General features: G+C 37.5%; 5 protein-coding genes and 1 non-coding gene across 10 annotated transcripts; 3 read left to right on the top strand and 3 right to left on the bottom strand.

Moving 5' to 3' along the window:
* Positions 1–6,244: 6,244 nt before the first annotated feature.
* Positions 6,245–8,032, bottom strand: LOC105691324. The gene has a single exon (XM_012409725.2). It carries the CDS (start codon positions 8,030–8,032, stop codon positions 6,245–6,247), a length of 1,788 nt encoding a protein of 595 aa, XP_012265148.2.
* A 3,538-nt stretch (positions 8,033–11,570) lies between these two features.
* On the bottom strand, positions 11,571–19,221 carry LOC105691411 (protein suppressor of forked). 3 transcript variants are annotated; one of them, XM_048660191.1, is made up of 14 exons: positions 19,085–19,221; positions 18,822–18,888; positions 18,225–18,416; positions 17,956–17,988; positions 15,327–15,424; positions 15,027–15,180; positions 14,666–14,899; positions 14,180–14,563; positions 13,775–14,021; positions 13,592–13,661; positions 13,406–13,502; positions 13,058–13,316; positions 12,832–12,966; positions 11,571–12,746 (listed from the first exon to the last, which is right to left on the bottom strand). In XM_048660191.1, the coding sequence occupies exons 2-14, from the start codon at positions 18,843–18,845 to the stop codon at positions 12,532–12,534; spliced, it is 2,142 nt and encodes a 713-aa protein (XP_048516148.1). In that variant the 5' UTR covers positions 18,846–18,888; positions 19,085–19,221; the 3' UTR covers positions 11,571–12,531. The 3 variants fall into 3 exon arrangements, with proteins under 3 accessions (XP_048516148.1, XP_048516146.1, XP_048516147.1); XM_048660189.1 differs by having other exon boundaries at positions 19,070–19,210; XM_048660190.1 differs by lacking the exon at positions 19,085–19,221 and adding an exon at positions 18,951–19,025.
* Trnan-guu lies at positions 19,094–19,167 on the top strand. Its single transcript has one exon. It is a non-coding gene; the product is annotated as a tRNA-Asn (tRNA).
* Positions 19,222–19,447: 226 nt separating the features above from the next.
* LOC105691410 (dnaJ homolog subfamily C member 17) lies at positions 19,448–21,469 on the top strand. 3 transcript variants are annotated; one of them, XM_012409865.3, is made up of 7 exons: positions 19,448–19,671; positions 19,739–19,867; positions 20,011–20,175; positions 20,281–20,508; positions 20,632–20,790; positions 20,891–21,100; positions 21,170–21,469. In XM_012409865.3, exons 1-7 carry the CDS (start codon positions 19,603–19,605, stop codon positions 21,281–21,283), a joined length of 1,074 nt encoding a protein of 357 aa, XP_012265288.2. In that variant the 5' UTR covers positions 19,448–19,602; the 3' UTR covers positions 21,284–21,469. The 3 variants fall into 3 exon arrangements, with proteins under 3 accessions (XP_012265288.2, XP_048516149.1, XP_012265289.2); XM_048660192.1 differs by having other exon boundaries at positions 19,450–19,671; positions 20,632–20,745; XM_012409866.3 differs by having other exon boundaries at positions 19,457–19,671; positions 20,632–20,712.
* Positions 21,470–21,786: 317 nt separating this feature from the next.
* LOC105691409 (serine--tRNA ligase, cytoplasmic) lies at positions 21,787–23,716 on the bottom strand. The gene has a single exon (XM_012409864.3). It carries the CDS (start codon positions 23,562–23,564, stop codon positions 22,083–22,085), a length of 1,482 nt encoding a protein of 493 aa, XP_012265287.2. The 5' UTR covers positions 23,565–23,716; the 3' UTR covers positions 21,787–22,082.
* Positions 23,717–23,937: 221 nt separating this feature from the next.
* LOC105691376 lies at positions 23,938–26,971 on the top strand. Its single transcript, XM_012409795.3, has 5 exons — positions 23,938–24,107; positions 24,719–24,924; positions 25,067–25,196; positions 25,449–25,780; positions 25,898–26,971. The coding sequence occupies exons 1-5, from the start codon at positions 24,089–24,091 to the stop codon at positions 25,997–25,999; spliced, it is 789 nt and encodes a 262-aa protein (XP_012265218.2). The 5' UTR covers positions 23,938–24,088; the 3' UTR covers positions 26,000–26,971.
* The last annotated feature ends 234 nt before the right edge of the window (positions 26,972–27,205 follow it).

The following is a 27,205-nucleotide window of genomic DNA, read 5'->3' as shown; positions in this document are numbered from 1 at the left end:
TTGGAAAGCGCAATCGAATAAAGAGACCCGCGGTGTTATTTTAATCCTTTAACGAGATAAAGTAAACACCTGTATTTACTATTTATCATTCCATAGATTTTTTTTCCCAACGGAGACTAAAATATTTACAATTTTTGTTTGTTCGTATAATTTTTCGTACCTGAAACAAAAATGAAACCCCGAGAGTTCGCACCAAGAGGACAAGTGCGATTTGAGATAAAACTGACAATGAGAATCAGTAGGAAAAATAATTGAATAGGTATAAAAAAATAAAAAATAACTATGATTACATAGGAATAATTAAAGATAAATATATTCATTATTCCACTTGGATGTCCTCTCTACCATTTGCAATTTAATTTTTTTTAATCCACCGCAACGAACCTGCTGCCTTTTGTCTCCTCTCACTGTACAGTTTTCCACTCAACGTGAAGTTTTTCTTTTAATTTTGTCATATTTATTTTATTCTTGGTTTTATTGTTCGTTACATCGGACCATCGCCTTTGTACCTCGGGAGTAATTAAAACATTTTGATAGCTCATCGCCGACGAGTGCCTTTGACTCCTGAATGTTCCACCCACGGTTCCACAATATTCGTGCCAACTGTCTACCTTGACAGCGAACAATCACGCGGAGAACTCAATCCAATTTAATCGACGGTCACGGTACCGATCACCCACATCATTGCGGTGGCAAAGGTAAACCAATAATCGCCAATTTGAGAACCAACCATCAGGTATTATTACTTTTCAACAACACATCACACGAAACGACGCATGTACGTTACATCAAACGAACATTCGTATATAGGGACCATAATTTTGATTAGAATTTTTTCATGTCTTTTGAGAGTAGTGATTTTCATGCGACGGTTTTCAAAGAGAATGGACGAATGGAAATGCACGGAAAGGATTTTTATCTCTAGATTAATAATAATGGTACAATCTTGGAATCTATCGGTGGAGAATCCAATAAAAATTGTACGTCGTATAAACGATGGAAAGAGAAGTTCCTAGAGATATAAGCGTCCTGTCAGAACTAATTAAACAATCTTATACTTGACAAGGTGGGATGGGGTATAGTGGGAAAGCTTTAATCCCTGCAACCCCGAGTGCAGACTGGGACGTAGGTTGAGGTCGAGACGGGAATAGTGGTGGAGAAACGGAGGATCTTCTTCATGGGAAAACAAACAAAACGCCGGGGAGAGTTGATTAATGGTTTCGCCGGGGCATGGAACGGCGGCATCTCTCTCCAATCGGGAGTAACTATTTATCATTGCACTGCTCCTAGTATTATCAATTTCAGCAGCTGTAACGAGTGTGTATTTCGGAATGTTTTCTTTTTTTTTTTTATTATTATTTCCAAAACTCTTTTCAAAAATAACAAACGACTTTATCGATCGCACCCCTTCCGCGGTGATATCATCGTCTGCATGCAAAAGACCGCGATTTTGAAATATTCGTTTCCTTCTTTCTTTTTCAACATAAGTTTCCACATTTTTTTCGTGCGGAGAAAAAATTCACATTCGGTCGGAAACACCTTTTTTTTACGTGCTTCCAGTTTTCAGCTTTTCCATCAAAGCTTCGAAATGGAAATTGAGAAGAAGACGCTCCTCAAATGAGCACCAGAACCGGCGCTTGTGGATGTTAATCCACGTAGTTTTTGAAGAGGGAATTTTGCGCTCCAGCCACCTTTCAATGATGAAATTCATTCGGATTTGTCGGTACAATTTTACGAGGCAACCGCATTGAATAAACTCTCTTTTGTAATGCTCCGAATATAACTTCACGTACGTGACATTCATTCGATCAACTTTTGCTATACATATACCGTGACGTAATGTATATGATTTTTTGAACCAACTTCAATGGGTCCCTGCAAACTTTTTTTGAACCTCTTCCGACGCTTTTTTGAAACTTGAACCGTACGATCAAACCGCAAACACGACACGTCAAAAGTGATTGGATATAAAAATTTTCTACAAACGCGCGGTTGCAACGAAGTCGTCCTATCAGCTCGCACAGCTCTCGCTATATATTCTGCAGTGAAAATAACTTCGTGATATATATATATTCGTGTTATTTCGGCGCTGCATCACATTTTACTTCATGTCCCTCCTGTTTCGTTGGCGGTACTTTTATAGCAGGATATCTGAAAAGTATCGAACATCAGAGCTTGCTGCTATACATACAACGTAATCGTCACTGTGACCTTCGTAATCTCACGCAAAATGAACCGAATTGCAGAAAACACGATCGATCTAACTCCTTGTCCTTCGCATTCCGGAAATTTTTCACTCGGAAATTTTGATCGTCATCATACTACTAGATCACACATGTTACGAAGTTATTGTTGAACCACCAAGATTTTTCGTTTGACGATCTTTCGTTTAATGAAAGATCGTAGGACGGTATATAAGAACAATGAAAATGAGGCCTTTAACAGCTTGAAAAAATTAGATCGAATATTTTAACGCGTACGTGCAATGTGCAGTGGTGACAACCAGAGGGTATATACTATATTTCGAGATGAAGTGACCTTTGGGGTGTAAGTTTTCTTCCGCTGGTTTATTTCTATCCACTTTAGCGAAAACGAGAAAATATAATTTATGACTTCACCTCGGTATATAGAGGTATCCAATCCATTCTGGTCAACGTATAAAAGTGGGTGCAATGTTTCACTGAACAAACCAACCGACGCGATCATCGCTTTGGATCGTATAAGAGTTGAGAACGCGCGCGGAGGGGTTGATGCTATTCTAGAAGAAAAATTCAGCCTGTAATTAAACCGTGTACTTAGTACGACTATTAATTTAACCTCAGCTACATGGTTACACTTTTACAAACTACTTTGCTTTGTTTCTATTAAAAGTAGAATTGCTCGTATCTCGTTCTATCTCGGTCGGGTAATATCTCGCTGTCACATCTCGTGCAACTCGACAGCACCAATTAGATCCGCGTGCTTCTATTTGATTCAGAATAGTTTGTAAAATCAGCATCTCTCGACTACCACTTTGTATTCTTATTTTTCTCTTCTCCCCTTTCTTTCAGTATCAGATTTTATTTCTTTCTTTTTGCATACAATTCCCCTATCTATTTCTCTTCTTATATAGATATATGTATATGTATACAATTTCAACATCTCCCGGTTAACGCGTATAGACGAAGAGGTGGAGGCGTAGCCACGTCATTTGGCTAGACCTTCTATTTATTACGCATTTTCAGTGCCATAAAACGAGGAGAAAAGGGCGCGAGGGTTGGTAAGTTTCGATAGGCTGAACCTGGCGCGAACCAAAAAGTAGTCGAAATTTATTCACGCATCGAAATGCAGGCATCCACACGCCCGTGTTCAGACACAGATGGTGTGAACCGACCTCACAAACTCTGGATACGCCTATGTCGTCTTCACAGACGACGACCTCTGGGCGCGGTTCTGACGTCTTTTTTTTATCGTTAGGGTTGCGGCTAAGACGAACTATGTGTAACGTAGGTGTACATACCTTTTTCTAATTCGACCTCGACGAGGTCAGCAAATAGCGAAACAATTTTCATTCCACGGATACAGGTATAGCACCGTGTGGGTCGATCCATAAATATATTCTGACTGCGACAAATGGCGACATTGCCAACACGCGTATACGTTCAAATTTCAGGGGTGGTAATTTAACGCAATACACACAATTAGGGTGGATAATTAATGTTAACCCTAGCATCAGCATAATTACAATTAGATAACGTCGGTATAATTAACGCTATTGTTCGTCGACACATTGTTCGGTTTTGGTGCGTGTGCGAAACTGAAACTGATAATTCGGATGGAACACGAAACGTAGACGCATCGTTCTGCGTGGTGAAAAACCATCCCGCATTGTTCGTGAATCGTAGCGTGGTTACATCGATTACTAGGCGTTTAGAGTCGAGTGTTTCATGGGCAACACACATCCACGTGAACGTATCGTACGAAATTCTGAGGGTACTTTTCGCGGATAAATTCGTCGTTCACTTTGGCATAGTAATAATTATGTTTCGTAAACCTACGCGATACCACCGATTTGTTCGCCCGCTTTATATTTAACAAAATAAACGAAATAATTCAACTATTTGACTGAACAATTACCCATGTATTATACAATCAGTTATTATCTAATGAAATCATACCCCTACTGGCTACGGAAATTCAGGTATAATTAATTGTGAGCGGATCATGTGAAAAGCATGATGAATAATATGTGAAATTGATTTTCAACAGTTGTGAATTTTCATGCACAATCTTATCTTTTTGTTTCATAAAATTATGTACAATAGTTGCTGACTTTGCGGTCGCAAGAAACCATACGTGATCGTCGTCAGGGGCTATTAGCGACCTATTTCTTGCCGTAACTTTTCATATGAGGTGCTTGATGTGCGGCAAAATATCAGATAGATACCGGACTCGTTTTTACACCAGCCAAGCAGACCCTTGGAAATACGGTGGGAATATTACGAAGAGATCCATTCGGTAAAGTAAGTATGGACAGAGCCCGGCCGAAACCCAACACGACCCGTCTCAAGACCTTGAAGGATCGGTCAGCGAGAATGGGAGAATATCATCTATATTCGTCGCGTTTTTGCCAACCACCACCGGGTCGTTTGGCTACGTATTGTCGAGATAACGACGTCATCACCAGACAACAAAGCGGTTCACCTATAATAGGCCCCCTTGTCAGGATAATATCCTGCGCTTTACACTTAATTCTATAAACCGTATTGTACGATAACCATATAAGGAAATTTATCCTTAAATCGAGAGAGAAGCTTATAACGTGAACCGTCTTTGAGGCCTGAGGGCAGTTCTCTTGTCGATGCTCCGGATTATCTGGTACTGCAGGCTGATACTCACTCAAACGATTAATAATTTATCAATATCTTTTTTCACCGACTGCCAACGATTGTCATAATTTCCCGTAGGTTGTCGACATCCACGGGAAAATTAACACGCATGTTGCAGCTTTACAATAAAAACTCAATCGTCCTGACGGAATTGAATTTTTAATTAAAAAAGGATGCAGATATACTTAACTATATCGGTGCTACAGCGATGAGAAATATTTGATTAATTATGGATATTTCACTCGATTCAAGACTCCGGCGATCAGATATTTTACAGCAACCAATACGCAAACATTCGGTTACTGTACAAAAGGTTTTAAAAGGGAGAGTGCTTACCTAAAGTCATCTCAATTTAGGTACATACAGGGAATTTCATATACGTAAAGTTATCAACTTTTCATTACGAGTTATACGCGTTTTCACATTCCAGAAGAAAGAGGCTGATTGTGGGAGAGCCCACCAGCGAATAGAAATAAAGATGAGAACCCTTCACTTTTCAGAGGAGAGTTTCGCTAACCCTCCTCATTTGTCTTCTTCCGAAGTAGGAGCAAAGTTTGAAAGACCTCTTCAAGTTGCATCGCGAACGAACGTAGTTACAAGCGTCCCCTAAATTTACTCATTGAGAAATTAATGGTTCCTCCTGTCTGACGACATAGGTACTACCTATTACACGTCATAATGTTTCTATCCCACAAATTTTCGTCGGTATCATACGAACAAATTATCTTTTACTTACCGGAATTCAGGATAGTATTCGGTTTGTTTTCCTAATTTTTTTTTCTTAACAAATGATTCATTCACTCATGGTGTTTCTACGATGAAAAAAAAAACGAAAAATAACGATGATATCAAGCCGATATTTTACAGAGTGTTTTTTATTCCCTGTACTAAGTAAAACACGAAAAATACAACGGTGTAACAGAAAATGTTGTAATTAATTGTTGTGCGATTGCAATCGATGCAAGTCTGCAATCGAAGAATTTCTTGCTCACTGGGTTAATTATCAATGCAGTAGTTTTCAGTACGGGCATGTACGGACTTTTATACCGACTATAGTTTGCAGGAGATACGGTATACACTGCAAAGGCTTCGTAATTATTGAACAGCGTGAGAACGAACGACTGCGGCAGTTAAAAGGATTTTACTTTTTTTTTCACAAAGTGCAATGCCATAGCAACGAAGAATATTGGCCAAGTATTATTAGCGAATCGGCACAGGGTACAAATGTTTCTATGATCATCAATGGCGTGTGATTATTGATGAAGTAATTAAAATTAACCATTCATTGCAACGCCGTTTAGCTATTAGAGAAAACCATCAGAGAGACTTCATTCTGTTATAGATATCCAGAGCGGTACTCGGGAAGCAGCTTTGAATTAATTTACTGACTGCAAACTATTAACACTTTTATTTCGTATCTCTATTCGAGCGCGGCGAACCTCGTAAACGCAACATATCAAACTTATAATCAATCCTGCGGCCCAAATGTAAAAAGCCAAGCTCTCCGTTCGTAATGACAATTTTTTACGTATTTTACTCTGATCTTCGGAGACAGCGATCTCTCCATTCAAAATAGTTTCGTGGTCAGTATCAGCACTCCAGTATTGGTCAAGACCACCTTCCGTGCAAGCTTGAATCACTCGATTAACCTTATCGAAATAAGGTGACCCGTATGGTACGTGATATGCCATGTGCGTCGGAAGGAAACACTCTTGAGTTAAATGGAAAAAGGGCACCCCATCTCGAAAATAAATCTTTCGCTTCACAGAAAAATCGGCTAAATTCCGAGTAAACATGTAAAAGCAATCCGGATTTTTACGCATGAAATCGGAGTAGGACGTCAAACCCAACGAAACCAGTTTTACCCCTGGCGGCATAGGTGTTACGATCATTCGTTTTAGAGATTCGTAAGTATAAATTGTATCGGTTCGTTGAAATACATCTTCCAAGGTATTTATCTCTGGGTAATAAGAAACGGTTGCAAGCGCGCTGTACAAAGCTCCCTGGTAGGCACTCAGTACCAGTAGAGAAAAAGCTGACCACAAGATCGACGCACCTTTATCTCTGGCTTGGAGATTTTTTTCGGGAAAGTGTTGCCCCAAAAAAATGCCCAAAGATACGAAGAACGAATCGTCGTCGATATTTCGAAGTTTGTAAATAATTTTAGTGTAAATACTGTTACTCAAATAGCTACCCAAAACGAAGATCCAAGTCACTAAGCCCAATGGCTTGAATATGTTTGGTATTTTGAGACCACTTTTCGGAGAGATGACGTATAAACCGTCGAAACCGTATGGATACAGCTTTTCGGTTCGTTGCTGTAAATTGAAATGACTTCCCATGGTATTAAACCACAATTCAGCGCCATCAAAATTGGTATTGCTCAAACGTGCCATACGGTAAGAAAAATTCGCGAAGAGCCGAATCTCTTCGTTAGTAAGATTCAAATATTCTGGTTTTGCATTAACACTTCTGATAAAAGCCTCGTTGTGTCCCCAATTTATACCAAAATGATGAAATCTATTTTCTTCGGGAATCCACTTTGCTATGTTCCTCGATACGTTTGGAATATACTTTATCCGGATGGGATGGCCGTTCATATTCCGGAGTTTGTCATAAAATAAATTTGACAAGTTCACTTTTTCGAATGGAAGCTTTTTCAAGTATGGATTATACGTGTAGCCATTTCTACTGTTGTAAATTGTCACTCCGACGTTAATAACTTGGTACTTCCAACATTCTTCAAAAAACAACTGCAACTGTTTTTTACTTGGTTTTGTCAGGGTCACGATTAGATGTTTTGCTCTTGGATTCCAAGTACGCCGCTGTCGAAGTTCTGCAAAATGCCAGAAAGATTCTTCCAAATCATTCACCAAAAGTATCACGAACTGCATGTGACTAGAGTACCGGGAAGCTGTCCGAGAATTTTTATCCTTTTCGACATGTACGGTCCTGAGGTTGAATTCCCCGCTTTTTATTAATAAGGGCTTTCTCAAACCTTCCATCAGGATATTGATTATCGTGTCGCATTTCGAACAACCATCGCTGATCTGCACAACGTCATCGATTGTGCTTGCCGAAGCGTCAGTTTCCAAGATGTTCAAAAGAGATCTCGCGTAATCAGGCTTCATAATTTGGTGATCCTCAGATATGTTCAGATACATTGAATCCCATACCGATGCGGATCGGGATGTCTTACTCACGATAGTGGTAATATATCCAGAAATTGCGAGAACTATCAAACGATATTGCATCGCTTCTTCACAAATCGGAAACCATATGAGAAATGAGTATACGTCAAGCGCAAAATTGAGTCAGACCCGGTCGTAGGTGGACAATATAGATATGTGAATATATATATTCGTAAGTATCGAAAGATAAATATCAGTAATCAATCAAATGCATACGTAATCTGTAAACGCATGTTCCATTACAATACCCATGAGAAATCATAATGCAATCGCGCGCGATGATTCCGGTAATTAGGAATTTATTTATGGCTCACTATCGCGTGTTCCCCTAATAATTTATTGTGCATTTTGAACAGACCAGAAGTTTGAAATTTGCGCACTATAGATGATCTCTAGCTACTCGAAACCCGAGCGTTAACGCTTCCTAGTCGCCAAACGGTCACGTACTTTATGGACTTCAGACCAAGTTTTCACTTCCGATCCGTGCGCGTTTATCGCGTATACTTATGCACAGTCGTTCTCGAATATGTGGAAAATTGCAAGTCCAAAATCAGAATGATGACGACCAATTACCGAATATTGGTCAAGCCGATACGATTTGACAAAAGACTTTCGTCAAATAAAAGTTGAATCAATTTTCCCTAATAACACGAGTCCTAATTTTCTGCCGGCTTTTACCCTTACAATCAGTGACGTCGAAACGTCCGTGCGTTTACGACGGCGTAACTTTTTGAATAATGGCCAGGCGTCGGGCAAAAATTAGGGGGTAGTGGTCGAGTAATAACTATAACGACTAAACAATATTTGTGTACTAACAATAAATGGAAGTATAAAGTAAACACACGGAAACACCGTGTATACGGACGCAATATTAGATTATGACATGGATTACAAGTATAGCGGATTTTTCATTGAACAGAACCAACTGTCTATTTCGTCCCTAGGGTGATAATTATGAATCAAGAGGTGCGTGACACGATGCCTTCTCCGAAATTACCTCTGGGGAATCTTCGTAAACGTTCCAGCACCGCGCATTTGGGTATGCATACAAATGACTCATTGTATGGACATACAACGTATGGACATAGATATATCGAACTTTATTGTATTCAATATATCTATGGTATAAATAATAACTCTTGATTACCAGAGGAATCAAAGAATGACCAGATTAGATTTAGCAACGGTAAAGAACAAAAGAACAAAAGTGGTTAACAGCATCGCGGACTGTGCTTCGGCCTGTGCATGTCTAGTCTTTAAGTTTTTGGTTTTCATCATAGATATATTGAACATTTCATTATAAAAAATAATTGAAAGTAGAGATTGGATTAAATTCTCCTGTTCGATTAAAAATTTTGATCTCTTAGTTCAAATTCAATTAGAAAAATATTAATGGTTACGGCAAATTAGAGTCAAGATTATAGAAAAATAGGGGAAAAATTATCGTTTACCTGTAAGTTATAATCCATCATAATTCTCTTGATATCTTGAATGATACAGCCAAGGTAAGAGAAAAGAGATGCCACAGTACATATTATCAGGGTAAAATGATGCCTAAGTCATACAATAACCTGAGGCAACAATTACATTCAGCGATTACATTGGATACGTGATTTAAATAGCATATCGAATCGGAACAACGTGATTCTAAAGAACATTGGGAAAAACACGGGGAATTTAATAGTCGCCGTTATTTACAGAGAACAGGCGTCCGACAGAATCTGTACGGAAAGAAGAGATTGCGGGGTCATCGGTTTCGGAGTCCCGTGATACTGTAAAAAAGGTTTCTTAAAATCAAATACTTGAGAAAATTAACTGAACGATCATACATTAAAGAGTGAGTCATGAAGATATCCACTAGGTTTCACACAGGTACAAAAGCATTTTTTTATTAGTACAGCTACGGTGAATTCCATGCCTATAATTTCTGCGCGTGCACCTCGTACATTAACACCCAGGAGGTGGTTATTCAAGACACTTACCGCGACTAAAGTGCTACCAACAAATAGGAGCAATGATGGACGAGGTAGTATAATTAGTCACAACGAGATTGGGCGAGGGGTGTGAGATACAGGGGTGGAGCCCGGGGGTAGGTAATGCAAGAGTCTAAAGACGGATGGTGCACAACTATGCCGTAGTCACGCGCCAACCACCCACGGATTTATGCTCTGGTAATGGGTTTCCTAGCTGCACGGTATAGTTTAAAGCCAGGTACTTCATTTTGCGATTACTGGAAAAGAGAAGATTGCAAAGATAACCGGGTACTAGTAACCGATGTTAAAACGGTCGATCGGTTTAATTTTAACATGTAGATTGTAGATGCAACTTAGGTATTGTTAAATTATCTTAAAAGCCACGTTATTGAACCACTGAACTATTCCAATGGATTGGGCGAACGCCTATATCGAGCATGAACTCATTCCAGCTACAAATTGTTGAGCCTATGAAAAAGTTTGAGGATCTTTGACATAAGTAAAACGAATTTTTTCTCGATTTTATTATTAGTCAACGCTGCTTGCGGGTTACGAAATTATCGCCACGTGGCAGTGTATTTTAATTTTGCATTTTGGCATAAATTGGATATTGTCAAGGAATCATTCGTGCGTGGGAGCTTGAGGACGACGATGATCATGTTTTCTTCGGCTTCCACCCCTTTTTTTACTCGCTCTCAATTCCGATCACGTCCAAGCACCCGCTGCTGCCAGATGCGCGAAAATTCTTCAGAGGTGAGAATATTGATGGGTTGCAATGTGTTTGTCCGTGAATTATTTTGAGGAAACGTAATGCCTAGGAATTGCCATATTCTTTGTACCTCTGGGGTTGGAGCCTCTTGAGCCCGCAAAGGGTGGATAGACGCTACCAGCCGGCACTCAATTGACCGGAATTCACGTATTCGTGAAACCCTGTAAACTCATGTCCTCGGCCCACCAGCAATTGTTGACTTATTATTATTCAGTTTCAAGACAATTATACAAAAATTTTGCCATAATCGTTCTTCCGACATTGCTATTCCAGCTATTGAGGTGTGATTATCTTTTTACTATTAGCTGCGGATCATGGGACTTTCAACGCGCAGAATTTATGCTAAAAATTAGATACGACGGAGGAAGGGGGGATTAAGAAACGGTTCGAAGGGTTCGAGTAATCTAGCGTGAAGAAGGATGTAAAACAATTTGCATTTTAAGGTACGTTGCCTGCGAAACGAACCGTGTTCCATCGGCACGTTTTGTGCGCCATTTTGAGGGCTAACTTTGGTTTCATCGATGCGACTTCAAAAAACGTTATACATAAGCGTTCTGCTGATGTCATTAATAAAAGACGCGGAAATGTTTGTTAAGTTTCGGTATCGAAGTTTCGCATTTGTAAGCATAAGCATACGCATGGAATTCAAGATATGAAAAAAACAAAACTACTATACGCCCACTAATAATATGCCTGACTTGATAGTTTCTTTATTTTTAATTATGTAAGTATAGTTTAATCAGAGGATCAGTTTACTAAAACTCAAGGGAACTGTTCTATTTTAATTTATTAATACTCAACTATATGCTTATAAGAAAATATTTACAATGAGTTTATTCATATATTTTGAAACGCATGAAATCTCTTGTTCGTAAACCATTAATATGACGCATTTCGCAAATACAGTAGTATATAATTTTAATATAATTAAATACTCATTGAACGTACATTTGTATTGATCGCGTAACGTAATTTTAATTGTTCACATAACAATGATGATAATACCACTTGATTTCTATTGGGGGAAGCCCTATGTTCGTGATAGGGATAAACCGAATGAGTTTGTAAAGACCATTGCGGGTAGAAATTATGAAGATGCACACCAAAAAGATTGGAGCGTTATTCGAAATCGCAGTTGATTTCGAAGACAAGACATTTTCTATTTCCCTCGTTTCTACTATGTTGAGGGAGAAAAAAAGTAAAATTGGCATTTACCATGCCAAACTAAACATTTAGTTGTGACACAAACTGCTTACCAATCAAAGTTCACGCTGTATTGTACAGCATGTCCAATGCTTGCTGGGTAGCAAATAATTGTGACTGGTAAAAGGAAATTCGAGACTATTTAGTTTATAAATGACATCTGAAGAAGTGGGCTGAACCCCGTAATTTTAGATAAAATAATAAGCTTCCCAGCAAGAACACAGTAAGGCTCCATGCCTTCCATGTTCTGTGCGGAAAGTTATAAATGAATTCATTGGTTTATCACCACAAAATCGTTCATCATTTGAGTCAAATTTCACAGGATTGTTCCTAGATTGTGATCTAACACAAAATTGGTTACATTGGTCAGAAGTGTGAATTTTTCATCGACATTTTAGTTGCCGAAATTATGAAAATATAATACCTAATATAATATTTTACTGATTTCTGCCATGTGACGGATGAGATAGTCAGGCAGCAGACCTAACATAAGTTCGTGTTCAAAATATTTATGGAACTGATTCACCTCATTTCACTCGTTTTTGCTGTCTTTGACGATAAATGTCATTTGCTGGTGGTGGGGGAAGCTCTTCATCTTCACTGTCATCGCCACCCAAACGAGTTCTTCTGCGCTTTGACCCAATGGGGATTCCCTCATTAGTTTCATCAACTATCCAGTGCACAGATTTCGCAAGATCAAATAGCTTCGTATCACAACCGTTGTCCGCGATAGGAAGAGGAGCTGTAATAAACAAGATAAGTTATTTTACTGTCATTGCATAGTGACGATGAGCAAGGGTAATACTAGCAAACTGAAAAATATTGACCATGATCTGGCAATTGGATTCGACTGAAAACATCTGCCAGTAAATCGACAGCGACGAACGGTCCCCGAAAGCAACCAGGTGGAGGAAGTATTGTACAGAGTTGTGCAGCAGCTGGTGGAAGGGGGAAAGTACCTCCTGAAAAGATGTTTTATTAAAATTTTCATTCGGCTTAGCTAGAATCTACGTCTGAGAAAATGTTGACATATCGTGCAATATTTAAATTCACCTGGTACAGGATGTTCACCTGGCAAAGGGTTGACTTTTGGTTTATAAGGTATCATTTGAGATATGTCGGGCCGTGGCAAAGAGGCTTTGACTTCTTCAGGGTCGCTCGTTCTGGGTATTACACCAGAAGCGCTTCTGACTACATTGGCTACTTCCATATAACCGATTGATTTTAATTCGATAGCTGTGCAAGGGTAAAGGTCAAGAAACTTGTACCTATCCACCAACTGGGCAGTCTCCTTTCCCTCAAACTCTTTGATCTGCAATAAAAATTTGGAGTGATTATTGATCACTTTGTTCTGATGGAGTGAAAGCAATACTAGCGGAGAAAATTGGATAAGTCATTCACCTTCTCTAATACTGCACTCCGCCGTTTCTCAACTTTAACAATACTGGCTAGGTCACCGATGTTAGATTCGAATTCTAAGAATCTGTTCCAAATATCACTGGAAAAATACGATTTTTTTTCAAAAATTTCTTAACACCAGTGATCCGGTATTTCGTGAGTAAAATGTACAACTCTGAAAAAACTTACACGGATTTTTCGGGCTCTAAGCTACCTGATGATAGAACTCTCTCAAATAACACCCTTGTATTATTGTCCTCTGCAAATTAGATACAACTGGAATTATGAGACGAATTCGTTGTGGGTGTGTGAATTGAATAAGTAATTTTGTTTGCAGCTATGCCATAGTATAACACGTCACAACGTGCTTACCATTTAAATGAGAAAGATAGTCGATATAACACAAGATATAATCAGGATTATCACTAAATTTCTTCAAACCCAACTCGAATATTCGGAATGCTATGTTCTTGTCTTTGGTACAATAGTATTCCATCAGAGCAGCGGCAACATAAACGTGATGCTCACACCTAGGATCTTCTCTCGCTCGTTTGAAAACGGTTCGAGCTGATTTAATTCCCTCAGCTCGTCTGGCGAACTTCATGTACTGAACGTATGCCTACCAAAATACATGATTGATTACATAAACATATGTATGCTTGCCGCTTCAAGTGAAATAATTCCATAGCAATCGAGCAGGTTTTGTATGATTTATAGAATTGCCTATTGAGGCTGAAGATGTAGAACCAATACTACATATATAAAAATCGGACAAACCAGAGTAGGATCAATGTCAGGAATATCAAGAAACTTTTGATAAATCTGGTGGACTTTGTCGTACTTGACTCGTCCTTCTTCGAAATCAGCATGTGCAAAATATAGGAGCATATTCTTGGAAAGCAAAGTATTTGTAGCTCTTTCAAACATGGTAGCTGCTTCATCACTCAAGTTTTTAGCGGCATTCACATCCCCTTTTTCAGTAAGGATCTTTGAGCTGAGTTCTAAAAAGTGCGCTGCTTGATGCCAAACTGCAGGATGATGTCCAAGACAAAGAAGGCATTGCTCGATTGCAAACATCACCCGACGAGCAACAAGTGACGTGTCCTCTGTTCGCAATGGATTGCTGCGCTCCCAAGCAATGTATTTCTTCCATAATTCAACCTATATATAACGAGTGAAAGTAAAGTAATATAAATATCGTAACCATGACGTAATGTCTCTGTTATATTGTCAAGGTACTGGATAGTCTCTAAGCATACATACTTGTTTCACTTCTTCTGGATGACCCGTTGGCGGAACACTAGGAGCACTTCTATTCAAACCCCTTGTTACTGCTTCCAATTCTTTAGCCACACGTCTGGCATTCATGTAATCTCTTGATCTTTCAATAGCCATCTTCTCTGCTATTATCGGATTGATATTTTGCTCGAACGCCATATAATCTTTCCATAACTGTTCCATATTGATCATTGGATTTATAACTCCACGTTGGTAAACCTAGGACATAACAGTATTAGCACACATGTCAGTGCGAAGATTTCTTCTCAGTCTATCATTATAATCCTGCTTCATACATTCAGTTTGAATATTTACTTCACCATAGATTGAAAGTAGTAAAATTCACCTTCCTGACAGCGCTGATTTTTTGATTTTCCGCATATGAACCCACAGCCTCAACACTCTTCAAAAATGTGACATAATCATTCCAAATACTGTAGGAGTGGATATCCATTCCTATTTTGTCCAGTGCAAAGTCATATGCCTGTGCCATTTTCTCCCTTCAAAATTTTTGAAATGATTTTAAATTGTTAACATCAGTGGTTTCCACACTTAATAACAAAAGTGCCTTGGTTCTTAATTAATCCAAGTAATATTCACTCGGGGGTAAGGAAACATGATTGTGCATGAAACTGAGCATCCTTACTTGTATGAGGTGAGGCTTGCTTTTGTTTCTTTGACATATGAAAGGTACAGTTTCCACAACTCGATATTTAATATTTTCATGAGACATCTTTGGAAAAGCTGTTGAAAAAAAATCAAATACCATATCAAGTAACATCTGTATTTAATGTTAAATGAAAAAAATGAAATTCGGTACACAGATTTCTCAGCAGTTTCTGAAACTGAGTGGTACATATATCGACTACCTTACTTACCAATGAAGGCAAGCTTTATCATACACAATCAATCATCATTTTACAAAAAAGTGTTACATTAATTATGTATGTATACATTGTTATGGAATTCCTTTCTGGTAATCTATATCTAAAGTATTGACAAACAGCAACACGTGGGTTGAAAAACTCAACACCAATCTATTTATTGACATTTGTTTATTTCATATTATTTTATAAGGTAGCTATTCGATGAAGGTTGAAATTCATTATGGACAGACAATTTGTACAACTGATAAGAAGTAGAAGGATATGAATTTACATATCTCGTCTAAAAAACATCATCAATAAATGTAAGATGAAGTAATCCTAATGCAAAGAAATGTTGAGTGGTAGAACAAGATGAACCCCACAAAATAAAACAATTTATTCAGATTGTTGACGTGGGGGTAGTAATATTCTGCTTAAAGTATAGTGGGATCTGGAAATAAATGATCCCTAAACAATTGAAGAAAATAAAGGCAAGGTGAAGCAGCGTGAAATGATGGTGGTTTGACTCAGACACACTGGTACAAAGGCATGGTATCAATTATAAAATTTTTCAGTTTTATGACACTTCTCGAAAACCAGCATCAGAGAAGCATTTTTTCACGTTTGGTAACTGCCAATCACCAAAGTATATATGTCTGACTTTACAGAAAATGATTGAATTATTGATCAGATCACGCTACCTCTACTCATTCTCTATATATATTTGAGGCACCAAAATCAATGAATGCGTCAAATACATGTGCCAAGGGAAGGTATAACGTCAGTTATTCGTCAATGCATAACTCAATGCACCCATGTGCCTTCATTCAACAAGTGATTCACAAGCTGCATTCTTTCGGTTCGGTATTCGATGAAAGAATCTAATGAAATGAACCGAGTGATAAAATCAACAACTGAATATTCCAACACCTAACTCACTACTAATGCCTAATGCTTCGTCGAATGGCATTCGATTGGACTGGTATCTAACAAGGATCAGTGGAATTCCCCATCATTCGTAATAGACTCTCATTGTTCATCGAACGATTTTTCATTTTTTTAAAACGTGTAGATCAGTTATAACGAGTATAATTTTTTCTCTTTTGAGTTGATTCGATATTACAGAATGATTTGAAAATTGGTTTGAAGATATCTAATATTAAGAACACTCGTAAAATCAAATAAAATTGATTGCGACCAAGTTAAAAAATGTATCAACATATCCGGTTATAATATACCTGTGAAAAATTTGTCTCAGCATTACTCAATATTTGATAATCACAAAGCTGATCATTTTTTTCCATTACCTAGTCTTGTTCCAGAATTGTCGTAGGAAGGAATATAAGGCTGTTGCATTCAGAAAGTCACCTTTGCCGATTCATTTTTATTTGCTATTTAAATCCATTGACAATAATTAGAACAATCCACTGATTATTGCTACCGACAAAAGTAACCTCCCAAATGTTTGAACACAGCAGTAATTTATTAATGAAAGAGGTTGTTGCTTGTTTGTGGTGAAATCAACTTTTTTATTCACCTCACATATTACGTAAAGTGCTCAGCATCACATAAAATGGAAGTACCTTGTTATGATGGATTAAACTACCACGTACTAACTGTGAATCACGTTCCTATATGAAGGTTGTTCAGTTAACTGCATATGAGTTGGTGACATTCATTGTATGACACGAATTCGTGGTTTTCACTACTATTACTTTTTTCATGTACATTGATTGCAAGCTGTTCATGAATTAACTTGCCCTAATTTGCAAACTGAATAACATTTGAACATGCACAGAACATGTTGGTAGGAATTCATATCTTTGCTGGTCACAAAAGATGTCTGAATCGAAAAAAAAACACGGCTCAACACATATAAATGACGATAATATCCCACAAAAGAGATCTCATATATTTTTCAATACTTTCAAACAATAATAACCAATGGAGTCAATGAACAAGTAAATTTAATTTTTTGGCTCGTACTGAAAATCTACCACAATTATTTTTGAGACCTAATGTTTCAGTATTAACTGCTGTTTTTCATCAATTTGTAGAGCCAGTCAACAACTTTTAGACTCACTATTCCACATACATGTAATTCTGATAAGCATATGGCAATAGTTACAATAATCTTGAATCCATTTCAATGAGAACAAGAAAAAATAATGGTTTCTGCTTGACATCTTGTTTGTCTAATTATAAAGACCGAGTTATAACAAGAAAACAGAATTCTCATTACTGGCAAGAATGATCCATTAGCTGTGAGAGTTACGTAACCGTAATAAAATTTATTACCTTTCTCAACTAAACAACATATCTTTATAACAAGTGATAACCAACATGGAACTACTACACAGAAATAATTTAGAATCAAGTTGGTAATCCATAGAAACGTTATTAACATACCTTTTCCACCTTTTCAAAGTTGCGCATTTTCATCTGAAACAAAATATACATTATGAAATCCAAAATCATTACACACAAACGCAATTTAGTAACAGATTTGAAATAATAATGACATTGCATGCAGACCACTAAGTCAGAAAGACTCTACAAGAACTACTACCAATTATTGAAAATCAAATTGTGTAGTATCAAAGATTGAAGTGAGTTACTACAGATATAATTAAGTGAACCCATAATTCGATACTAATGTAATCTACATCAGGTAATACCTCTTGCTCGATATATATCTTCCAATAACGGCCAGCTGAAGGAAAAACTGTGACAAGTTTTTCAAAGACAGGTCTTACTTCTGTAATAGGTCTATTCTGGGCTTCTCTGATCAGTATACTCCATGCCTCCAGATCGTACGGCATCTCCTCCACCGTCTTCTGAGCCCTTTGTAGTTTTTCATTTCCCCAGTCCTATGAAAATTTGCTTTAGATAAAAAACCCCACTCATTTCAAACAGTGGAATCGAAGTGGCATATGAAAATTGAATGGAAGGAATATAACAAAAATAATGGTAGATTGGTGGACTTTTAGTTGATATAACAATTAGAAATAAAAAATAATTGTTGTTATTCGTCTTGAGATGTTCTGTGAGCAAAAGCGAACAGATTGAAGAACAAAGAAATAAATAAATAGAAACAATAGAAAAGGATGCATTTGTATGAGATAAAGAGATGGTAATTCAGAAAAGAATATTACTATCATTTTTCAGAACGAAATTTCTGCAAATCCGTTAAGCGCCTTGATTTTAGAGGTTAGATTGAGCTGCATCAATAGTCATACTTGAGCCGGTCCAAATAGAAGCTATATTTTACTTACGAATTCAGTCTTTTCTCCGGACATCGTAATCAAGGGATGACCGGCGCGTTATCAAACACCAGGATCTCTGAAAAATGCAGGGAACAAATTACTTACTCCTTTTTACAATTAGGTACAAACGGGTATTACGGGTAACTTCAGCGCAGATTGCGAGATTTCAACCACAATACCAAGGACAACACGACAATGGCCGTTGTTCGCTAACGCCACCTCTGAACAAAAGTGAAAGCGTTAGAAATGATTAGAACCTTTACTCGCTTCACCTCACACAAGCCTCCGTGGCGCAATTGGCTAGCGCGTTCGGCTGTTAACCGAAAGGTTGGTGGTTCGAGCCCACCCGGGGGCGATTTTTTACCCACGCGACCATATGAAAAACCATTAAAGGCACATTTTTTTTCTCTGTCACAACTTGACATATAGTGGTTAATTGATATGGTACTGAAACGGCTTGGCTATGGTGGGTTGCGGAAGCCCGGATGTGATCATCGATAAACCAACCGGTCACAACCAGGAAAATTATTTCCGCATCCACCTTTCGGGATGCAGGAGAACTATAGGATTGTCGTAAATATATAGATAATAAATGATTGACCCCACTTCTAGAATAAAAGAAGTTTTTACAAATAAACCAAACTACTTGAATACGTAGGCAAGTTTGTGGTCCGGGGTGTATGAAAAAAGACTATAAACAAAACACTAGGTTCTTGTCAAACGTAAGTGTCAAAGGCGTGCTAATCGAGCGAATTGATACGTGTGATATTATAACAATATTTTTTGAATAATGGATAACTTGATGGATCAAGACCTGTACGAATTAATTGGAACTGTGTCTACAGCTACAATAAAAGAGGCGAGTACACACAGGCAGGATAATTTTAATCTGTGATCAACCTTATAACCTAATAATTATTTTATAGATCAAAACAGCATATAGAAAGACAGCGTTGTCATGCCATCCCGATAAAAATCCAGACAACCCAAAGGCAGCGGAACTATTTCATCAACTTTCAAGCGCATTAGAAATATTAACTGATGAGTCTGCTAGAGTAAGTGATCAGTCAAAACTACTATTTGTAATCATTATCCAAACTATAAGCAATCTGTAAAATCCAGGTTCAATTTTTCAGTTTCAACCTTTCACTTATAAATATACCGAGGGTACTTTGATGATCATGCTGGTTACTTTCAGGCTGCTTACGACAAAGTATTGAATGCCAAACATCAGGCTAAACTCAGAACTAAGCAATTAGATTCAAAGCGAAAAAAATTGAAAGAGGATCTAGAAGCGAGAGAAGAGGCTTATAGGAACTCACAGAAACACGGTGATGTTAAAAGCGATGAGCAAAAACTACAGGTGATGATTACAGAATCATCTTTGTGCAATGTCAAATTACATTCATTTGCCACCTCATTTTTTGCACAACTTAGTTCATGACAAAGTGTTCATTGACCTATTCAGGCTGAAATTGAACGGCTGCGCAAAGTTGGGTCCAAACAGGTTGAGGAAGAGATTGCATTTGTTCGCCAACAAGTTATGGAAGAGTTGCACAAAATGCGAGCTTCAGATAGGGACTCTGAGTCTAGTGATCCAAATGAACATCGACTGAAGATCAAATGGGCAGCAACTGAGAATGATCTAAAGAATGGTGGATATGACTACAATACATTGCACCGAATTTTATCAAAGGTCAATTTCATATTGAAATATTTTCAATTAATTTCATACTGCTGAATTTTTCCATATAAATCTTTGTATCATCATTACAATTAATATTGACACGATTTCTAACTCACATTGTTCATATTACAGTACGGAGATATTGCCATCTTAGTTGTTTCTTCTAATAAAACAGGACGTGCACTCGTTGAATACACCAGTAAAGATGCTGCAGTGAGACCTATTTTGATTTTGAATTTATCTTATGTACATACTACCTATACCATACAGATAACAGATATAGGCCTAGCAGTAATTATAAACTTGATGGGTTGGCATGACTCGCATGGCGTTTGCCTATATGTATACATAATACAACATACAAGTATGACTAATGTCTCCTAATTTTCAGGAAATGGCAGTACAAATTGAACAAGGACTTTCAAACAATCCCCTTAGATTAGAATGGGTTTGTAAACCCAAAAAAAAAGCAACTTGTAGTGCCCCTAATGTACCCTCGTCTCTACCACAAAGTAGGACATTACTTTTTCCTGTGCAAGACGTGTCAGCCAATGCACCAGGCAGCAATTTCCCTAGCTACTCTTCAGCTCCCGATATGTTTGTGAGTATAACTCATCCTCGATTCAGGCTTTCATTTTTGATGTTGCTAATAAGCTTTATCACATTTTAGAATTTGCGAAGTAAAATATCTGATCTGGAATTCGAAAGCTCTGTACTAAGCAACCTACGACGTGCCGAGGAACGTAAACGACTCATAGAAAAGCTAAGTCAAGAAGATGGATAGTTTCAAATAAAGTGTTGTCGTCAATACCACATTCATTGGTTCGAATGAGACGTGGGTACTCAGGAATTAATTACGAGTTTTTATTCGTCAGTCCAAACTGAATCCATCCCGCTTACATTATGTTTGTACAAATAGTTTGGAAGAATCCATTTATGTATGAAAATGAATAAAAAGATAAAAAAAATATTGAAGCATGACGTATCTTTTATTCAGATCAAAAGCTACACACTTGTAAGTTGAGCAAATTAGAATTAATATCAAAGCACTTCAAAGTAACGGATGTACGAGCTAATGACCTCAATTATTTATACAAATTCCATAAGATATGCCAAAGAATAAATCTCTATCTAAAATAAAATGATCCTCACGATCAGAGTATGTTTCATTACATACATATACATAATAATCTACAATATGCATCATTCAAGTTGAACATTTGTTAAAATTCGTATGAAGTATGGAATAAGGATGTAGATTTGGGGTGTTAAATGCTCATTATTCAATTGAATGCGCAAAAGATAGCAAATAATTTATTGATCCATTTAATTGAGAAGAAATCGGCGGAACTATTTATCGTTCATTTGATTATGGTTATTTGACGGAACAAATTTTTCCGTCAAAGTTTTTACAAAAGTGAGTGAAGCACAGACTGAAGTCGAAATTTTACAATCAGGTGAAATTTGACTCATAAATACCTACAGAAGCAAATACCATGGATCATTCACTGCCTCATCGATTGCTAGACCCAAGTTGATTTAACGAAGCTATTGCTGATTTCTGTTAATAATATGAACACGTTTCATTTTTGCATTCCCTCTTTCTGCTTTTTCTGTTTTTTAGTTTCGACCTCGTCAATGGGAGCTGGTTTCACAAAACGGATTTCATCCTGATATTGGATGGGCATGAACTGTTTGATAGCTTGTGGTACAATAATGCCAGTTTCGGTCTGATTAACTTCAAGAACTGCGCATATTACTCTAGTAACAGCACACATTGTGGCATTCAGCATATGAACATAGTCCATGGTAGCATTCATCTTCTTGGTTTGCCCATAGCGAACCAACAGTCTTCTTGCTTGATAATCAAGGCAGTTACTGCAAGATACTAATTCTCTGAAAGCTCCTGAACCCGGGAACCAAGCTTCTAGATCCAATTTTTTGGAAGCAGCATGGTTGAGTGCTCCCGAAACAATGTTCACCACTCTATATGGGATATTAAGTTCTTGATAGAAAGATTCTGCATTACTTATCATTTCATCCATCATTTCCCAAGATTTGTTATCATGCGGTGAAGTCAAACAAAATTGTTCTACTTTTTCAAACTGATGTACCCTGAATATACCCCTGGTATCACGACCATGTGAGCCAACTTCTTGCCTAAAACAAGTAGAGAGCCCAGCATATTTTATTGGGAGACTAGCTTCGGCAATCCACTCATCTCTATGAAAAGCAGCTATTGGTTGCTCTGAGGTAGCAATAAGATATTTTTCCTCGAGCTCCTTATCCTCTCCACGCTCGCTACCCTTTCCAACTACTTTATAAAGCTCATCGTCAAATTGTGATAGCTGTGCCACTTCTTGCATCACATCTTTCCTCATGAAAAAAGGTGTGTATAATGGCTTATATCCTTTGTCGAACAGCTTCCTAAGTGCAAACTGGATAAGTGCATGTTCTAAAAAAACAGCTGGTCCTACAAGGAAGTAGCCTCGACCACCAGATACCGCACTACCCCGTTCTGCATCCATACCATCGATCATATGGATCAAATCAACATGAGAATATTTTTTACGCTGTGTACAATCACCGAAGGTTCTTTCTACTTTATTTTCCTCCTCATCATTGCTTACTGGAACAGATTCATGGAGATGGTTACCAACCTCACGTAGTGCTGCTTTGCGTTCAGTTTCTGTTTTTACTAAATCTTGTGCATTTTGTTGAATCGCTTCATCGATAAGTCCCCGGACCTTTTTAATCTGGTTAACATTGAGCTTTTTCAAGTTTTCTGAGGTGACGTTCTCCAGACTCTCTGCAATTTCCCCAGGCACTGATTCGTCTCCGCCAACGAGTTCTTTTTTCTTCATCTTCTCCCCAATCTCTTTGCTGCACACATTCTTCAATTTATTTAAATTATCTGCCCTGTGCCGTAACTGTCGCCAAAATGTATCTCTCTCGACGACGGTGTCAACGAGCCCAACGTCTTTGAATCGCTTCTTTTGATTCTCCCGAATTTTTTCTGGGTTAAAGCCCTTATCGATACGGAAAAGATCTAGGTCCAGCACCATTTTTAGAAAATATTAAAAGTATCACCGAGAATCTAACACTCCTTAAGCAATTTGACACGTTTCTTTCAAAGTATCAATTTGCCGGTGTGGCAAAACGCATTCCAGATTCCAGATGGCACGAGTCCAATGGAGGGAGGAATTAATCTTGACACGCGGGCGATTTGCAATTAAACCTCCCACGGTAGAACCGTAAGTAGTAGAACCAAGAGAGGCAACCGTTGTTGAACAGGTGAACACCTGATCGCCTGAAACCGTTGACTGAAGATCTGAAGATTAGTACCAATCTTCAGTCAACGCTCATCTCTGGCTCAGGACACTGCTAGTCAATTCTGAATAGTGTGGATTGCTAGTAAAGGCGGCGCTTATGTGAGTCAACAGTGGTCAACAGTTGGTAATGCACGTTAAGCACGTTACAACGAGCGAGCAGGGGCGTGTAAGGTGTGTCAGCTTCGAATGACGCTCCTCGCCAGTTGAAAATAGTAAACAATTTATTGTTGGAGCAAAGATCCAGTCTTTCATCATATATGCCAGTAGAAAATACAGGTAAGTCTTGATATAGGACATTATAAGTGCGACAGTTCTAACGAATGCACGGTGCGTTGGTGAGAAAATTGGTGAGGTTGTGGATGGTGTTCCATTTGTTTTGACTTGACCGCTCAGACTATCAATAAGAATACAATTCCAATGGGCGTGCCATTTGTTCGAGACGTTCAGCCAGATTTTCTATGAATTTTGTCGTTGAATCTCACAAATCCATGCATTCTTGGTACCGTATACAATAAGTTAGGGGTATGTGTATCAATGAAATCCTGACAACTTACTATGTTTCAATAAAATAGTTTCTGCATCCAGCTTGCCCTACATAAAGCCAGTGGTTCTGGTGGTGATCTCATACCTCACATTTCGAACTTTGACAATTTACTGAATGTGTTACATGTCATCTTTCAAGAACGTTTCTGAATTATCATTTGCATTTCTAACTAGTCCTTTAACACCCATTTTTCGAGCAATTATTAGCAATCTGACTATTACATTGCAATAGTTTAAAGCACAGAGGCTCAGAAATTACTCCTTATAAATAATAATTATAGCACTGCTTGAGGTCCAGTTTAAAAGTGTAAGACTATGGTAATCATGATTCACCCTAATTTTAGGCCTGAAAATGAACTATGGAAAGAAATCTCCAAGCATGGGTACTCCTTCCATATATTCTCATGTTACAACTCGGAGTAGTGCCAATCTTAGATCATCTAGATCCACACGGAGTGTTAAAATACCATGGTATCAAAAACCAATCATAACTAATGCATTTGTACTTGATATTCAAAGAGGAGCTATGATGACTGCTATATACAGTTTGGTATGTAACAAGCAAGTTTGTTGCACAGCACTTGATATTTTTTCATTCATAAATAATTATTCGAGACCTGAGTAAATTATTACTCTTATGATTATATTTGGGCTGATTCATGGATACTAAGTAATAATTTACAATATTTTAGTGTCTGGGGATTTTCACCGTTTGTTCGTCAGTATTTGATATTTATTGCCTGTCTCAAGCCGTTCCTGGGTCTACGCATTATGGTTATTATGTCATCTCTTACGAATTCGTCTACGTGGGAAATCTACATGGTAATAAAATTTAACAAATGCAAAATTGAGATTTCAATCAACAATATTTAATCTTTACAAATATAATATGTGGAAAGTGGCTACTCCATACGCCGTGCGCGATAAGTTAACGCCAGTCAGGCATACGGAGTGACCAGTTTCCACATATTGTCTCTATATATGTATGTTTATGACCCATTGAATAATGGCATAGCAATTACAATGGTATATTAAGGACTGCAATGCTGACATACTCGTTTTAATGTGTTACAGTTCGCAATGCACTAATTGTTGCTGCTCTCTTTTCAATGATTGGAGGAGTGGCTGTATTCGTAACATCAATAATGCTTTTGATTGCTCTAACTAAAGAGTATGAAAAGAAAATGTTGCCGTGGATCTACGTTTTCGCCATTTTCACTATATTCCGAGTCGTTTCATTCATATTCTTCAGTATTGTTAACGATATGATATTTGCATACAACATAATGATGTGCTTCTTATGGGTTGTATTCAGCTGCTTTTCCATCTATGGATGGTTACTCGTGTATTCCTTATATATCGAACTCAGTGATCTGACAAAGCTTGAGGATTTAGCGCATCTGAGGGTAAATTATGTGTAGTTTACTATAATAATTGTGTTAACAGATTTTGTGTCCATGATAACTTTGCAAGATGTGTCTATCAGCTATGAACTGAAGGGAGAATTTTTTATTTGTCCACAGATGGGGACCATGCAATCACTTAATGCATCTACAACTCATTCTATAGCAGGTTCTCGACCAACAACTCCACACAGCACTGTTTCAACTATGCCAGTCAATTGACGGTAAGGTCAACACAAATTTGATTCACAAATAAGTTCTTTCCTGCATCGGTATTTGATCGCAATACAATTTGTCTGATTTAATAGTATTAATAGTTCCACATTACCCTACGATCCCTACGATAATTTGATCTGAACAGAGAGATTATATTCTGTGTCATATTATCACTTTGTATCATGAACTACTCAACGACCAGATCGTTAAAAGACTAGAAGGGTAATTGTTATTATGACAAATGTAACGAATGCCTACATTTTTTATCATATACAGTATCACATCGTTAGTATTCATGATTCGAAAGTATACATATTTTTCGTGAATTTATAGATTTTATAATACTGTACAAACGATTCATTGATCGTAATATCTGATTATACAATATATTTCCGTCCAAACGTTATCTTAAGATAGGTTTAGTTATTCTTCAAAGAACGCAGAATGTTAGCTTTTTAAAATTTCAATAATTACCTTGCTATTATTTCTCGGGGTAGCTATTTTATGTATATAGAATACATGGATATATACAAATTTAATATAGTGTTAGACTTTTTGTCTCAAATTGGAACGAAGTTTCAAGATACTTTTGAGTTAAACACTCAAATCTTCCTTTTATTGCACAGCAAAGAAGTTACTGTGCTTTTACTACTCGTTCCCATATTTTGTATGTTTTCTATCTACATTGTAACATACTAACAGATTATTATTTATATATTTTAATAATATCAGGTCTTTGATCAAACAATTTTGTATGTCATTTGTGTTCAACGTTGACGGTGTTATCGTTACCGTACTTGGGAAGTGTTCGATTTTAATGCAGTACCGTTCCGTCCAAATTTTGTGCATGTGAAACACTGAATGTTTTTACAATTATACATATCAATTTGATATCAAAACAAGCTTTTTGTATGTCAAATTTTACGTAGAACGATGTTTCACAGTAATGAACATTAAAATAAAATTCTTAAAACACTAGACTATTTACCACCCATTTATCATCAGTTTTCTTGACCATCACCACCAACGAATTCAAACTTTAGATCCCTACCATCACCAACAAACTGCAAATGGTTTTACTTACGAACTCAAGTTTTGAACGATTGCGTTCTTTAGTTTTCAAATTGTTTGACCCTTGGAATTTGTAAAACCAAATTTCGTTTCTGAAAGGTTTCACCTTGCAGGATAAAATACTTGCAGTCAGCATCTCTG

Source organism: Athalia rosae, chromosome 1, assembly GCF_917208135.1.
Source record: "Athalia rosae chromosome 1, iyAthRosa1.1, whole genome shotgun sequence".
Lineage (NCBI taxonomy): Eukaryota > Metazoa > Arthropoda > Insecta > Hymenoptera > Athaliidae > Athalia > Athalia rosae.
This window is presented reverse-complemented; position numbering and strand designations above follow the sequence as displayed.